The sequence below is a fragment of the Vipera ursinii genome (assembly GCF_947247035.1).
Source record: "Vipera ursinii genome assembly, chromosome: 2".
Lineage (NCBI taxonomy): Eukaryota > Metazoa > Chordata > Lepidosauria > Squamata > Viperidae > Vipera > Vipera ursinii.
In genome coordinates this window covers 262,093,546-262,109,988 of record NC_139513.1, presented here as the reverse complement: position 1 = coordinate 262,109,988, position 16,443 = coordinate 262,093,546, and the positions used below count along the sequence as shown (strand labels likewise).

The following is a 16,443-nucleotide window of genomic DNA, read 5'->3' as shown; positions in this document are numbered from 1 at the left end:
TCCGCTGCGGTCTGCCTGTCGCAATTCCCGAGCTGCGCCTTCCTGGGCGGGTGTTGCTGTAGGTCTGGCCATGGCACCACGCCCTGAAGTCAAACTCCCAGGGTCAGGTGAAGCTCAGCTCTGCGTGAACATGTCACGTCGGCCTCCGCCTGGGTTCCTGTTCTTCCTTGAGCTCTCGTGCTCGCCGAGCACTGGCGGCTCGGCACGCGCTTGACTCCCGCTCCCTTCCAAAAAAAAAGGGGGGTCTGCTGCCCTAGGCTGGAGCCTCAGCCTCAGCCTCGGTTGGGCTGGTCGGTTTATTTATGAGGAGGCCGTCTTTCGCCTTTCTCGAGCGCTGGATTTGTCCGTTTCCACTAACGTCTCTGCTCCCAAGGATTTACTATTTTCTGGCGTATAAGGCGACTGGGCGTATAAGACGACCCCCGACTTTTGAGAAGATTTTCATGCGTTAAAAAGTCATCTGAGCCTTGGTGGAGCAGTGGGCTAATGCCTCCTTAAGTAACACCAGCTGCCTGCAATTAGTGCAGGTTCGCATCCCACCAGGCTCAAGGTTGACTCAGCCTTCCATCCTTCCGAGGTAGGTAAAATGAGGACCCAGATTGTTGGGGGCAATTAAGCTGACTTTGTAATAATGCCGCTTGGGGTGTGTGTGAAAGCCCTAATAAGCAGGCATATACATAGAATGAAGGCTACTGCTAAGCTTGTAAGCCGCCCTGAGTCTTTGGAGAAGGGTGGGATATAAATGGAATTAAAATAAATAAAAATAAAATAAAAATCTTATACGCTGGAAAATACGGTACTTAGAAAATTTCCCCTGGAACTAATGACCTGCAATATACTATGAATATGCTTTCTCACTACCAAGATGCTACCAGATATCCACAAAGTTGGAATATTCTTATACTTCAACTTGTGTCCCACATGTGTGAAATTTGGTGCAGAAAGTTAGTTTCAGCTATTACTTATCCACACGTACCTACTTTCTTAATACTGAAAAAAACGACGGTAAAGGATGTTACTGTGTGCAAGAAACAAGGACTACAGATATTCTGTTTAAATCTATTTACCATTCTAATCAAGAAATTTTTTATTTTTGATAATATTTGGAGAAAAGCCAGCTCTTCAGCAGTCCTCTGTCTTATGAGATGGCTCTTCTGAAATACATTCTTTTATCTGAAGTCTGCAGAAGTACTTGTTTGTGTGTGAAAAGCTTGCACACCCATAGCTGCAGTGTCACTATACAAGTAGAACTGCATTAATGCATCCATCATTTTCTGGATTATTGGTTACTTGTGCATATTTTCCTGAAAAGAAAACAAGTTTTACTGAAAATGAATATTTATAAATGGCAGATTCTTAATAATTCAGTCTACTAGTGCAATACAATTCTTTTAAAAAGCATCCCTCCATAGCTGGCATTTGAATACATTGTGTTAAAACTCTACTTAAGAAGGAGGAGTCGGGGAAAAGAGAATAATGGGCCTTTATTTTTACCAACTGAAAAGTTACTTCTGTGAGACTGGACAAACCAACATTAAAATTTGTTACAATTAAGTTGCATAATGTAACTTGAATGAACTGCATAATTTCCTCTAACTGCTGAGTCATGTATTACTGGAGCAGGGAAGAAGCAGCTGAAATTGATGAATAAAATCTTTTTTTTTTCTTTTCATAAGATACACTTGAACTGCTGCTGGGCAAATTTAGACAAAAGTCATTATCAAGATCCAAGCAAATTGTGATTTTTTTTATCTTGCTAAGCAAGAAATACTTTTTTTACTTATTAGGTTTATGTGGTGCCTATCTCATTTAGAGATGACTAGACATCCTGTAGTTTTCATCCTGAAAACCTGCAATTTCATACAATTCTCACATAATATCTAATTGCTTAAATGCTTCTTTCATTAGCATTATTAGGCGCCTTGGTGGCACAATGGTTAGAATGCAGTACTGCAAGCTAACTCTGCCCACAGCAAGGAGTTCAATTTAGACCAGCTCAAGGTTGGCTCAGCCTTTCATCCTTATGAGGTCAGTAAAATTAGGACCCCAGATAGTTGGGGGCAATATGCAAATAAGGTTTACATTGTAAATTGCCCAGAGTATGCCGTAAAACACAAGCCTAAATACTATTACTATTAATTCTTATTACTTAAAAGTAGTATTCGGTTACTTACCCCAGATAACTTTGCCTCCTTGGGTGACGAGACCAAGCTCACTCACGTTCACCTCGATTACTGTACCTCTTGTGATTACTCCCAAAGAAGTATAGAGAGGAGAAGAAGGATTCTTTTTTACACCAAGAATAGGTAGGCAAAACGTGGCTTTAAGTTCTGGATGTGTTACATGGGCCTTCTTAAATCGCAAACCCTGTTATTCAACAAAATAAATAAAATTCTTCGTAAGTAACCATAGAAAAAAAGAGAATTCAAACTAACACATGCATTTATTCTTAATCCCAATCCCACATAAATGGGCTTAGTTTTAAACCCAGAAAAGTTAACAGCTGTTTATGAGCATTCATGACTCTGATTTCCACTAGGTTGATGGACTACAATTGTGACCAGTTCCAGGTAGCTTGTCCTCTTTTTCACGATCGCTAAATGTACCATTATGTCTTCCTAATTTTATTTACTTATTAAATTTATTGGCTGCCCGTTTTACCACAGCGTGACTTTGGGTGGCTTACAATATTAAAAAGATAAAACTACAGAAAATTTATAGACAATATAAATTAAATATTATAAAAATACAAATACTCAGCTCTAACTAAAAGATAGGGAGGGAAGGAGAAAGATAAGCAGGATGGGAGACGGGATTTATTATTCATCTATCAATCACCCCACTGTAGAGCCCCTCCATTGGAGGTCTAAGCCAATTGGCAAAGCCAGGTCTTTAAGCTCTTGTGGAACATGGGGAGTGGCAAGATGTTCCAAAGGGTAGGTGTAATGGTAGAGAAAGCTCTACTCTCTGCCAGCCAGAATACTTTGGTTGATGGGATCTACAGCATGCCTCCTCTGCTGACATGGGTGGGGCATCTTTACTGAAGACTGAACATGAAAAAGCAAATTAGCTATTAACCTACTACAAGTAATATTTACCATTGGTCGAATGAAACGCTCGTATTTTGGAGGTTTTCTGGTAAAGCCGTCCCCTACAAAACACACTTTGGTAACCATTCTTTTCCAAGCCTTCTTCTTTCGTTTTCCAGTGCGAATCACTTTGAGCACTTCTGTTTCTCCCTGGGCCCGGACTTTGGGCACAGGAACCTCCCATTTCCCCTAAAAATAAGTAATTTGTAACGTTAGATGGGAACACATACAATATACTGCTTCATTAATTTTGTAACATACTAGTTTGTCTAACACAGGCATGTCAAACTTGTGACGTCACATGACGTCGCGTGACGTATCAGAACTTTTTCCCATTGCCGAAAATGGGATGGGCGCGGTTTCTCTGTGACGCTCTGGCCCGTGGGCCGGCAGTTTGACACCCCTGGTCTAACACAATAACAGAATGATTGTATCTGCATCACAAGCCACAGTGCCCCGACCATTGAGGTTATTGCTAATGGTTTGTTTGATTGTCAACTCTATGTCCCTTTCAGGCTTAGATGTTTAACATACCTACTTGAAAGAACAGCTCACTGGGACTTGAATAACAGATTGTCCTATTTCCTCCTGGGCTATAACATATACATGGTGAGCAGAAATACTAAGCTTATAGTCTAGATCCGTGGTGGCGAACCTAGGTGGCACACAGAGCCATCTCTCTGTGGGCATGTGCGCCATCGCCCCAGTCCTAGGCCTTCAGCTGGGTTTTATAAAACCTTTTCGCTTTAGGCCTCCATCGCCATGTGCCAAAAAAAAAGGTTCAATCAATGAATCAATTTCATCTCGCAGGGAAAAAAAGATCTTACAGAGTTGGAATTGATTGATTGAACTTTTTAGCCCAACTCACTCTGCCATTACCACCGCAGCCATGCCCACCCAATTGGCCACACCCACCCAATGGGCCATGCCCACCTGGCACCCGATGATACATAAGTGGGTTTTGGGTTGCAGTTTGGGCACTCGGTCTTTAAAAAGTTCACCATCACTGGTCTAGATAGTCCAGCTAAGAACCATATTGAACAGATTGGGGTATCATGAAAAGGTGATGTATTTATCTGATTCATTGCATTTACCACATATTTTATTACAGTATTTTCTTTTATCTATTTTACTTTGGAATTAGAACCTGTACTTTATTTTTATTTTCTTTGATAGGGTTATTAATTAATAATTACTACTACTACAGTTAGGGACGCTGTAGCTCAGTGGGTTAGGACGCTGAGCTTGTCGATCAGAAGGCTGGCAGTTTGGCGGGTCGAATCCCGAGTGCCACGTAACAGAGTGAGTGCCTGCTACTCGTCCCAGCTTCTGCTAACCTAGCAGTTCGAAAGCACGTAAAAATGCAAGTAGAAAAATAGGGACCATTACGGTGGGAAGGTAACAGCGTTCCATGCGCCTTTGGCGTCTAGTCATGCCGGCCACATGACCACAGAGACGTCCTCGGACAAGCGCTGGCTCTTCGGCTTTGAAACAGAAATGAGCACCGGCCCCTAGAGTTGGAAACGACGCATGTGCGGGGCACCTTTACCTTTATTACTACAGTTGGATTGTATCAGTGTGGGAAATCTGTAAAGTCTGGTTTGATTACACAGACAACTCTTATTGTTCTTCCTATCAAGAGAACATTGCTATACAGGAAAACTATATCAAAATAAGCTTTGCAACAGGCAGAGGAAATCTTCCAATATTCAGGAGGACATAAAATTCTTCTCATTTATAATGGAGAGTGGAGCAATAGGAATTTATATTAAATATTGCCCTCCACTTTTGAAAAAGCCAGAAACGGCTGTATCTTCCCACGAAGAGGAAAAATACAGAAAATATACAGGTATTTCTTCCCAGCAAAGTGTTTTAAGGCCAAGTCTTTGTTTTTTAGCAATTTCCTGTACACCAATTTAATTTCACTTTATACAAGTAATCAGATGTTTTAAAAAGCTATACTTATATTCCAAAGTGGGAGATAGAAAAGTACTAAGCAAATTAAAACACTTATGTAGATTTTTGAACAAATCTAGTAAAACTCATCATAAATGCAAATTAATATCCTACCTAGAACAGAACACTGGAATAAGCATTCAATATTTTGAATAAATACTAGAGTCATTATTTTGCAAATCAGTATTTTAAAGCAACAGTAAATAACCTTGCAAATTATATTAACTTAAGCATCTGTATGACTTACAGCTTTTTCTTTTCGTTTTTGTTTGATCATGTTGGAAAGAACTTTTGCTCGAGACTGGCTCTCCCTATCCAACAGGTATGCTGGCACAGCGCCTTCTGGGGTCTTGTCATCATTCTTCTGCTTGCTATTTCTCTTTTCATGCATCTTAATGCTAGAGGGATAGATACAACAAGCTGCTTTTCAGATGTTTCCAAATTAATTTAGCACTAAATCAGCAACACTGCCCCATGAAAACTTTTAGAAATAGAGATCTTAAATGGATTCCAAAGCTTAGAGAGAACCATACTACTTATAGGCAAAATATGCAACATTAACACCAACTGTAACATGGAGCACTTTTCATAAGACAAGTGCCTCAAGAAAACCATACTAATGTCATTGTATCTAAACTCTGAGTAATGGATATACACAAAAATAATCAGCATACATTCTAATAAGACTAGATCAGCAGTACAATTTATTGTATGAGTCCTTAAGTTTATAATAAAAATTGTCTCACGTCTTTTTCATTTGTATTTTTTCCGCGTGGCGCTGTTTATGGTACAGTTTAGCTTTTAATCCTATCATTTTCTTAGCTTTCTTTGACCGCTCATGAGCCTCACGACCTTCTTTCTTCCTTTTCTTCTCATGGTAATCCAAGCGGTAGCCATATCGCTTCCGATGTAACTCTATATACTCGTTTTGGGGCTGTGAATTAGAGAACAAAATAGAAATTAAACTGTTAAAATTATACCCATCATTTTTTCAGTGTCTGTATTTACATAAATATTATTTTTGTGGTGTTCATTTCAGCATATTTCTATCTGAAACTGACATACTGCCATACTTATTTAGTCTCCAAGTAATTACACATGAATCTGTCACTAAGGAATAAATCTAAATATATAAAAAAGCCACTTAAAAATAAAATATCCACAGCCACGCATCCATTTTATTTTCACGGTTTTCACCTTAGCCATTTTAACCAAACAGCCACAATACTTCAAAGTGAAACTCCAGCAAGAAACATTTGATTAAAAATTTATCAAAAAATCAATTTCTATCAATTTTACTTGATACATGAAAATGTTTTATGCTATTGCAAGCATTAATCAGTTTATTAATAGCAGCTGTCTATTAGGCTGATTCTTAACAAATCTGACTACAGTATGGTTTTGTATCTCATATCTTTTTCCATTTTGTAATGCTTTATGCAATTAATGACACAAACTTTAATACATAAAAGCATACAATTTCTGCACAAACATAAAACATAGCCCAGGACAGAAACACGCATAAAAACAAAGAATAGATTATTTCTAGTCACAAATGTAGAATCTGCTATCTACTAGATCCATGGTGGTGAACCTATGGCACGTGTGAAACAGGTGGCACACAGCGCCCTCTCTGTTGGCACTTGTGCTGTTGCCCCAGTCCTAGGCCTTCAGCTTGGTTTTATAAAACCTTTGCGCTTTAGGCCTCCGCCACCGTGCGCAAAAATAAATAAATAAATAATGGGGATGTCCATTTGGTCCTATGAATTTATTTATTTATTTATTTATTTGGATTTGGATTTGGATACCGCCCTTTCCCGAAGGACTCAGCGCGGTTTACAGGGAATTAAAACAAGAAATACAAAAATTAAAAACAATTAAAAAGATTATAATAGTCCCTGAGAGAATAAAAACCCCAATTAAAATTAAAATTAAAATTAAAATTCTCAGCCTGGGCCAGAGAGCTCGAAGAGCCAGGTCTTCAGGTCCCGGCGGAATGAACGGAGGTCGGGGGCAGTCCTCAACTCCACGGGCAGCTGGTTCCAGAGGGCAGGCGCACCCACTGAGAAGGCCCTCCCCCTGGGCGTTACCCGCCGGCAATCTTTTACCGGCGGCACCCTGAGAAGACCCTCCCTGTGGGAGCGCACTGGACGAAGGGAACGTGTTCCCTCAGATATCCCGAACCCAAGACATTTAGGGCTTTATAGGTCATTACCAGCACCTTGAATCTCACCCGGAGGGCAACCGGAAGCCAATGCAGCTCGCGGAGTAGAGGTGTTACATGGTGACCTAACCCTAACCCTAAGTGGAATTTTCCTCCAATGGGATTTTCCAATGTATTTTACCAGGAAACATAGATAGGGCAGCCTATAAAAATAAGTGCCCTCCTAACCATACCCAAGCACTCTGAGTTTGTTAGCGATGTCCATTTTGCTTTATGAGTTCATGGTGACCTAACCCTAAGTGGAAAATTCCTCCAATGGGATTTTCCCATGTATTTTACCAGGAAACATAGATAGGGCAGCCTAGAAAAGTAATTGCCCTCCTTAACCATACCCAAGTATTCCGAGTTTGTTGGTGACGTCCATTTTGCTGAGTTCATGGTGACCTAACCCTAACCCTAGGTCCATGGTGATGAACCTATGTCACACGTGCCGCAGGTGGCACGCACAGCCCTCTCTGTGGGCAGACGCACTCTCGCCCCAGTCCTACGGTTTCAGCTAGCTATTATAAAACCTTTTCGCTTTAGGCCTCCGCTGGCATGTGCAAAAAAAAAAAGTTTCAATCAATTTCAACTCGTGGGGAAAAAAAAGATCTCTCAAAGTTGGAATTAACTGATTGAACTTTTTAGTCCCACCCAGTCTGCCTTTACCACTGCAGCCAAATCCATGTGGCCCACGAAGCCATCCTGGAAACAGTGAGGGAACGGCCCCTGCTGCCTTGGCCCTGGCCCAGGCCAGCCGGGATCCAATGTACAATTTCGTGGTGGTCATCTATGCTGAAATACATTCAGTCGACAAGGCCATCTGGAAACATCAAGGGACAAGCTTCTGCTGCGTCGGCACTGCTCCCTGGGCATATGCTGGGGAGGTATCACCCTTTGTGAGGAATGAAGAAATGCACCATTGCCTGGAAGTGGCCAGCACATGGTCCTGCCTACTTTGGGCAGGCTAGGGGCTAGGCAGATTTGTGCCACCCGGCTCAGCCTCTTGGCACTGTGAGGAGAGCGTCCTTCTGCCTGCCAAAACTGGGTGGGCTGGGGGCTGGGCAACATTGCGCAGGTAACATCGACTCTCATGCTGCTCATGGTATCCCCTACCCCAGAGCCCACCAAGCCGGATATGTGAAGTAGGTGAGGGCCATGTGCTGGACACTTCCAGGCGATGGTGCATTTCTTCATTCCTCAGTTGTGTTTCTTGCCTGTTTTTCTTCCTCCCTCATCTCAAATATTTTCCAACCACTCTGTTCTTAGGAAGGAAGGAAGGAAGGAAGGAAGGAAGGAAGGAAGGAAGGAAGGAAGGAAGGAAGGAAGGAGAGGGAGGGTCTGAGGGAAGTCCTACCTTAGTCCTCCCCTGCTGCCTTTTCACCATCCCCTTGCCCCCTCCTCCTGGCCTATCCTGTGGGGTCTCCCATCCTATTGCTAAGAAAGCTTTAGATACAAAGCCAGGTCTCACATGGAGAGGGAATGGGCCTCCCTCTTGACTCATACCCATCATGAGCAACCTGGCTAAAGAGAACAAGCATAGCAGCAGCAGCAGCCTTGAGGAGGAGGTAAGTGCAGCTGGGCACCCCCTTGGGGAAGTGGGGTTGGGCTTAGTGCAGCAGGCTGGGCATTTGACCTCTGCGCCACCATCCAGCCGCCGTCCCATGACCTGAGAGGAACAGTGAGGCACCTCCAGCGGACCATGCCTTGGCACTTGCCTCGGTCCCATCTCCTTCTGCCAGAGACACTCAGATCTGTTCCACTCCTGCCTAGGCCCCTGTAGGCACTCTTGACACAAATGATGTAGAGCTGGCCATGCCCACCCAGTAGGCCACATGCCCTCCAGCCATGCCCACCCAGTAGACCGCGCCCCTCCAGGGCAACCACAATGCTGATGTGGCCCTCAATGAAATTGAGTTTGAGACCCCTGTACTAGATGATACTGAACACCTCCCATTATCCTTCACCATACCCCATTACTGGCAGCCGGGGTTACAGGAAACGCTAGTTCATCAACAGCTGAAAAGTCACTTAACTGCCTAGTTCCGCATTAGTTTCTTTCTGCTCTTGAATTAGCCAGCCAGTAAGCAACTCGTGCTATAAAAATGACGTTTTTTGATGTAACATCGAACTACAATCCAATACAAAATGCAAGCCTACTCAGATGCAAATCCTTGGGAGATCAATATAGATCAGTTGCAGCCTCAGCGAGGCGTATAATTAGACCAGGGGTAGGCAACCTTGGCTCTTTTATGACTCGTGGACTTCAACTCCCAGAATTCCTGAGCCAGCACAGCTGGCTCAGGAATTCTGGGAGTTGAAGTCCACGAGTCATAAGAGTGCCAAGGTTGTTTACCCTCGAATTAGACTGAAGTCTGACCTACCAGCCCGACTCCGAGTACCGCCTTCTCTTTCTCTTTGCCTTCCACAAAGCAGCTCCCTGGTCCCTAGAAAGCCTCCCCTCATCCCATTCCGTTCAAAAAGTCCACGGTCCGTCAATCCACTCACCATTGCAACTCGGCGCCCGAAGCCCGAGCAGACCCTTCTTTCGAGCCAGAAAGAAAAAAAGGAAGAGCGACAGTCAAACAAGTCCGGGTAATATCCAGTTCCACTTTCGCCCGTTCCGCCGACTAGCGAAGGAGCTCAGATGTCTGGCGATTCCTTCTCCCTCCCGCCGCCCCGGACCGTCTGAAGTGTAGGGTGAAACGAAAAGATGAATGGCTGAGGGGAAGGGGGGGCGGGTAGGGAAAAGCAAAACTAAAGAATTGCGCTCAGGCTTTTCTTTGGATGCTTCCCGGAACTTGTGGAGAGAGCGGAAGAAAAGTAGCAGGCCCGCTGCGAAGGAACTGATGCCTTCCACGTGGGGAGTAAACCGAAAGCTTCCGGACAAACCCACTCGGGTTTGCCTTTGGCTCTAAGAGCGTCCAAGGAGTGGAGGACGTTTGGTTCTCAGAGGGTATCTTGTTAACGATCAATGGTAGTGGTGTTATCGTATGGGTTTGATTTGATGCTTCGGTTTCCGTAGCATTAAGTGCTTTCTGCTAAAACCTGCCGTGCCTTTTCGGGTAGCAGCGATTTACACGATTAGGCTGGTCGGTGAACATGCTACGCCACACGAGACAAACGATCGTGCCCTCACTCCAAGGGGTAAGTTTATACGGCGTGATTTTTGAGTATGCGTGTGAAAATGAAAAAAAAAAGATTGGAACAATATTAGCAATTCATACTGCATGGATAAAATAAGGGTTCATGATACTGGGGTGTTATTTTTTATTTTTATTTATTTTAATTCCATTTATATCCCGCCCTTCTCCGAAGACTCAGGGCGGCTTACAAGCTTAGCAGTAGCCTTCATTCTATGTATATGCCTGCTTATTAGGGCTTTCACACACACACCCCAAGCGGCATTATTACAAAGTCAGCTTAATTGCCCCCAACAATCTGGGTCCTCATTTTACCTACCTCGGAAGGATGGAAGGCTGAGTCAACCTTGAGCCTGGTGGGATGCGAACCTGCGCTAATTGCAGGCAGCTGGTGTTACTTAAGGAGGCATTAGCCCACTGCTCCACCATGTGAATTAATGTGTCTCAAAAGACCCACCATATAATCTGCAATAAATTAGCATTTTCTTTAGTGACGTGCAATATGCTGTTAACACGTTAAAAAAGAGATTTCAAAGTAATGACTATTTTGATGGGTATTTTTTTCTTCAAAGTGTAGACTTTGCGGAAAAGCAAGAATTATTACTATAAAATGCTTCAAAGGCTTTTTGAATCTTCAAAGAAATTACAGTCATCCAGCAGGTAATTTCTTGAAAAAGGTAATTCTAAATCTGTATTGCTTTTGATTCTCTAATACACTGCTATGAAGATAAAGAAATAGAAGTACCAGTTTGAATATTGCCTTCATTTCAGTATTGCATGGTTAGAGCTTTCTGTTACAGTGAAATTATGCAACCAAAAGAAGATAAAAAGTTCCTAATTAGTTCCTAATTTTTCAGGTTAATTCCTGATTATTCTGTGAAATACTTTTAAAAATATTTAACATGATCTTGTAAAAAATGCTTTTTTTATCCAGAATGCATGCTGCACAATATATTTACACGTGCATTGTTGATAGGGAATAAATCCTCTGTGAGCCCCAATCATGTATGAATTTGTAGTATAAATAGCTAAGTGGATTATCAAAACTACAGGTGAAACTCAAAAAATTAGAATATCGTGCAAAACTTCATTTATTTCAGCAATGCAACTTAAAAGGGGAAACTAATACAGGGAGTGCAGAATTATTAGGCAAGTTGTATTTTTGAGGATTAATTTTATTATTGAACAACAACCATGTTCTCAATGAACCCAAAAAACTCATTAATATCAAAGCTGAATATTTTTGGAAGTAGTTTTTAGTTTGTTTTTAGTTATAGCTATTTTAGGGGGATATCTGTGTGTGCAGGTGACTATTACTGTGCATAATTATTAGGCAACTTAACAAAAAACAAATATATACCCATTTCAATTATTTATTTTTACCAGTGAAACCAATATAACATCTCAACATTCACAAATATACATTTCTGACATTCAAAAACATAACAAAAACAAATCAGTGACCAATATAGCCACCTTTCTTTGCAAGGACACTCAAAAGCCTGCCATCCATGGATTCTGTCAGTGTTTTGATCTGTTCACCATCAACATTGCGTGCAGCAGCAACCACAGCCTCCCAGACACTGTTCAGAGAGGTGTACTGTTTTCCCTCCTTGTAAATCTCACATTTGATGATGGACCACAGGTTCTCAATGGGGTTCAGATCAGGTGAACAAGGAGGCCATGTCATTAGATTTCCTGCTTTTATACCCTTTCTTGCCAGCCACGCTGTGGAGTACTTGGACGCGTGTGATGGAGCATTGTCCTGCATGAAAATCATGTTTTTCTTGAAGGATGCAGACTTCTTCCTGTACCACTGCTTGAAGAAGGTGTCTTCCAGAAACTGGCAGTAGGACTGGGAGTTGAGCTTGACTCCATCCTCAACCCGAAAAGGCCCCACAAGCTCATCTTTGATGATACCAGCCCAAACCAGTACTCCACCTCCACCTTGCTGGCGTCTGAGTCGGACTGGAGCTCTCTGCCCTTTACCAATCCAGCCACGGGCCCATCCATCTGGCCCATCAAGACTCACTCTCATTTCATCAGTCCATAAAACCTTAGAAAAATCAGTCTTGAGATATTTCTTGGCCCAGTCTTGACGTTTCAGCTTGTGTGTCTTGTTCAGTGGTGGTCGTCTTTCAGCCTTTCTTACCTTGGCCATGTCTCTGAGTATTGCACACCTTGTGCTTTTGGGCACTCCAGTGATGTTGCAGCTCTGAAATATGGCCAAACTGGTGGCAAGTGGCATCTTGGCAGCTGCACGCTTGACTTTTCTCAGTTCATGGGCAGTTATTTTGCGCCTTGGTTTCTCAACACGCTTCTTGCGACCCTGTTGACTATTTTGAATGAAACGCTTGATTGTTCGATGATCACGCTTCAGAAGCTTTGCAATTTTAAGAGTGCTGCATCCCTCTGCAAGATATCTCACTATTTTTGACTTTTCTGAGCCTGTCAAGTCCTTCTTTTGACCCATTTTGCCAAAGGAAAGGAAGTTGCCTAATAATTATGCACACCTGATACAGGGTGTTGATGTCATTAGACCACACCCCTTCTCATTACAGAGATGCACATCACCTAATATGCTTAATTGGTAGTAGGCTTTCGAGCCTATACAGCTTGGAGTAAGACAACATGCATAAAGAGGATGATGTGGTCAAAATACTCATTTGCCTAATAATTCTGCACTCCCTGAATATGAGATAGACTCATTACATGCAAAGCAAGATAGTTCAAGCCGTGATTTGTCATAATTGTGATGATTATGGCGTACAGCTCATGAAAACCCCAAATCCACAATCTCAGAAAATTAGAATATTACATGCAATCAATAAAACAAGGAGTGTACAATATCGGACCTCTGAAAAGTATAAGCATGCATATGTACTCAGTACTTGGATTGGGCCCCTTTTGCAGCAATTACTGCCTCAATGCGGCACAGCATGGAAGCTATCAGCCTGTGGCACTGCTGAGGTGTTATGGAAGACCAGGATGCTTCAATAGCAGCCTTCAGCTCTTCTGCATTGTTCGGTCTCATGTCTCTCATCTTTCTCTTGGCAATGCCCCATAGATTCTCTATGAGGTTCAGGTCAGGTGAGTTTGCCGGCCAATCAAGCACAGTAATCCCACGGTCATTGCTGGCAAATGAAGTCAGCATCCCCATAAAGCTCGTCTGCGGAAGGAAGCATGAAGTGCTCCAAAATCTCCTGGTAGACGGCTGCGTTGACCCTGGACTTAAATGAAGCACAGTGGACCAGTGGCGTAGCGTGGGTTGTCAGCACCCGGGGCAAGGCAAGTAATTTGCGCCCCCTAACCCGTGGATCGAGTCTCTTCCACTAGCTCAGGAATTCTGGGAGTTGAAGTCCATGAGTCATAAAAGAGCCAAGGTTGCCTACCCTTGAGTTAGGTTCAAGGCAAAAAAGGGTCTCTGGAGAAGAGGGAAAATGCTAGTTTAAAACTGAAACAAGGCAACTTTAAGGTGCCTCAGCTGTGATTTAGGATGAGACAAAGAGAGGACATGGCGTTGAAAATGGTTAATGGGGCATGTTTGTTCCACTCTTAGTGGATGTCAAGATAAACCCCACGAGAGAATGACCTTACAACAGATGTGAATAGGCTTGGACTACGTTTGTAGATTGAGTGCATACATCACACGGAGTGATGATGGGCTTCATTAAGATTTATGATCCCACAATTGGCTAGTTTTCTCCATCTTGTCCTAAACCCTGGATACCAACCACGGTTTATGGCTTAGCATGTGGTGTGGGGTGACCCAACATGTTAGGCAACAAACAATGACTTCCAACTTACAATGCCTCAGCTTCCCAAGGTTATTCCAAATTGTCCATATTCCAGATTGTTGCCTCCTGCAGACCCACAGTCCAGGCTACCCCCTTCCTCCCCCTTTCCCCTCCCAACCCGGGCTCGCTCGATGTCCTGGATTTCAAGTCCCAGTCATCACCAATTCGTCCAGGGTCAATCAAGGATGAGGGATGCTGTAGTCGAACGTACTGGGAAGTCTCTGCTTACCTGGGAATGAATCTCACGGAACTTGCTTCGGCTACTTCTCAGCACGGAGGGGATTGGACTATAAAGTGACCTTATTAAATTCAACAGGATTCGAGAGTGGGTCTTGTCAATTTCTCGGACCTACCCCCCAAAGGGAAAACTCTGAAGTCCCGTTGACTAGTCAATTTCAGGCAGATTCCTCTTCCCAACTAGGACTAGGACAAGCGCCGTTCTCTTCCTTCCTTTTCTGGCAGAGATTTCAGGAACTTGGCGCTACCCTCTCCAGTCACCTTCCTCCTCTCCTCAATACCTTCCGGACAAGGTACATTGCCCCCCTCCCCCTCCTTACCCCACAATAGAAACCCAGTGAAACCAATTGCCCAAAGATAGCGGCTGTCCCAAAAGTGAACTTCCACGGCCGAGGGGAAGCTCCTCCGAATTCTCAACCTGGGAGCTCCTGTTTGTCTTGGTTAAGAGGAAGTTCAAGATCAGGGGCAGCCGCCGAGTGATTTTGAGAACCGCCTATCCGTTCCTCTTGCTTAAATGGAGGGTGATGGATTGGTTATTTAGATTTAACACCTATGCCTTCATTCAGGCCCCGTGAAGACGGGCGCGACCTGGCGAGTTCACGACTTCAGCAACCGTGTCTTCTGAATCTAAGAGAGATGGGGGGATCTCATCTTTACCTTTACCTCCGGGAAAGGAGATGGGGGCGGGAGCTGGGTCGGGGGGGGCGGGCTTGCAGGTTGAGAGCCAAGCGGAGGAGAGCCGCGGCAGGAGAAAGAGAGGGAGGCGAGACGCTGCCAAGCCTCCCCACCCCCACCCGAGAAAGGAGGCGATCTGCAGCCGCAAGAGGACGGGATCCCGCTCTGGCTGGGCGCAGCAAATGCGGTTGCTTTCTATGCTCCGCCCACTCGCTCGCTCCTCCGACCCTCGGCGAATCAGAATCGTCCCCCTCCGGCGAGCTTAATGGGCGCCCCCCCAGATGTTGCGCCCGGTGCGGCCGGCCCCCCCTGCACCCCCCACGCTACGCCAGTGCAGTGGACCAACACCAGCAGATGACATGGTTCCCCAAATCAACACAGACTGTGGAAACTTCACACTGGACTTCAAGCATCTTGCAGTGTGTGCCTCTCCATTCTTCCTCCAGACTCTGGGTCCTTGGTTTCCAAATGAGATGCAAAAGTTGCTCTCATCAGAAAAGAGGACTTTGGACCACTGAGCAACAGACCAGGTCTGTTTTTCTTTAGCCCAGGTAAGACGCTTCTGATGTGGTTTGTTGTTCAGGAGCGGCTTGACAAGAGGAATACGACATTTGAAGCCCATGTCCAGGATCCATCTGTATGCGGTGGCTCTTGATGCACTGACTCCAGCCTCAGTCCACTCCTTGTGAAAGTCCCCAACACTTTTGAATGGCCTTTTCCTGACAATCCTCTCCAGGCTGCGGTCATCCCTGCTGCTTGTGCACCTTTTTCTTCCACACTTTTCCCTTCCACATAACTTTCTATTAATGTGCTTTGATACAGCACTTTGGGAACATCCAACTTCTTTTGCAATTACCTTTTGAGGCTTTCCCTCCTTACGGAGGGTGTCAATGATGGTTTTCTGCACAACTGTCAGGTCAGCAGTCTTCCCCATGATTGTGATTCCTACTGAACCAGACAGACCATTTAAAGGCTCAGGAACCCTTTGCAGGTGTTATGGCTTAATTAGCTGATTAGAGTGGGACACTTTGAGCCTAGAATATTGCACCTTTTCACAATATTCTAATTTTCTGAGATTGTGGATTTGGGGTTTTTATGAGCTGTACACCATAATCATCACAATTATGACAAATCACGGCTTGAACTATCTTGCTTTGCGTGTAATGAGTCTATCTAATATATTAGTTTCCCCTTTTAAGTTGCATTCCTGAAATAAATGAACTTTTGCACGATATTCTAATTTTTTGAGTTTCACCTGTAATTGCTGGTAATCTTTCGTGATAATTTGAAGTTAGACATTCCTTTCCATATTGCAGATTAAATTGTTAGCATTTTTAAAATAG

General features: G+C 43.8%; 2 protein-coding genes across 4 annotated transcripts in view; one reads left to right on the top strand and one right to left on the bottom strand.

Annotated features, from left to right (window-relative positions):
* Window positions 1–1,058: 1,058 nt before the first annotated feature.
* NSA2 (NSA2 ribosome biogenesis factor) lies at window positions 1,059–9,899 on the bottom strand. Its single transcript, XM_083352007.1, has 6 exons — window positions 9,757–9,899; window positions 5,792–5,979; window positions 5,293–5,443; window positions 3,099–3,278; window positions 2,175–2,367; window positions 1,059–1,304 (listed from the first exon to the last, which is right to left on the bottom strand). The coding sequence occupies exons 1-6, from the start codon at window positions 9,757–9,759 to the stop codon at window positions 1,237–1,239; spliced, it is 783 nt and encodes a 260-aa protein (XP_083208133.1). The 5' UTR covers window positions 9,760–9,899; the 3' UTR covers window positions 1,059–1,236.
* A 201-nt stretch (window positions 9,900–10,100) lies between these two features.
* Window positions 10,101–16,443, top strand: part of GFM2 (GTP dependent ribosome recycling factor mitochondrial 2) — a 31,167-nt gene continuing 24,824 nt past the window's right edge. For 2 of the 3 annotated variants that reach the window (XM_083352004.1, XM_083352003.1), the window contains exons 1-2: window positions 10,101–10,395; window positions 10,964–11,051. In XM_083352004.1, coding sequence (XP_083208130.1) covers window positions 10,351–10,395; window positions 10,964–11,051 — 133 coding nt within the window. In that variant the 5' untranslated portion in view covers window positions 10,101–10,350. Of the gene's footprint in view, window positions 10,396–10,963; window positions 11,069–16,443 lie in introns of those variants that run through there. The other variant, XM_083352005.1, reaches the window with a different exon arrangement.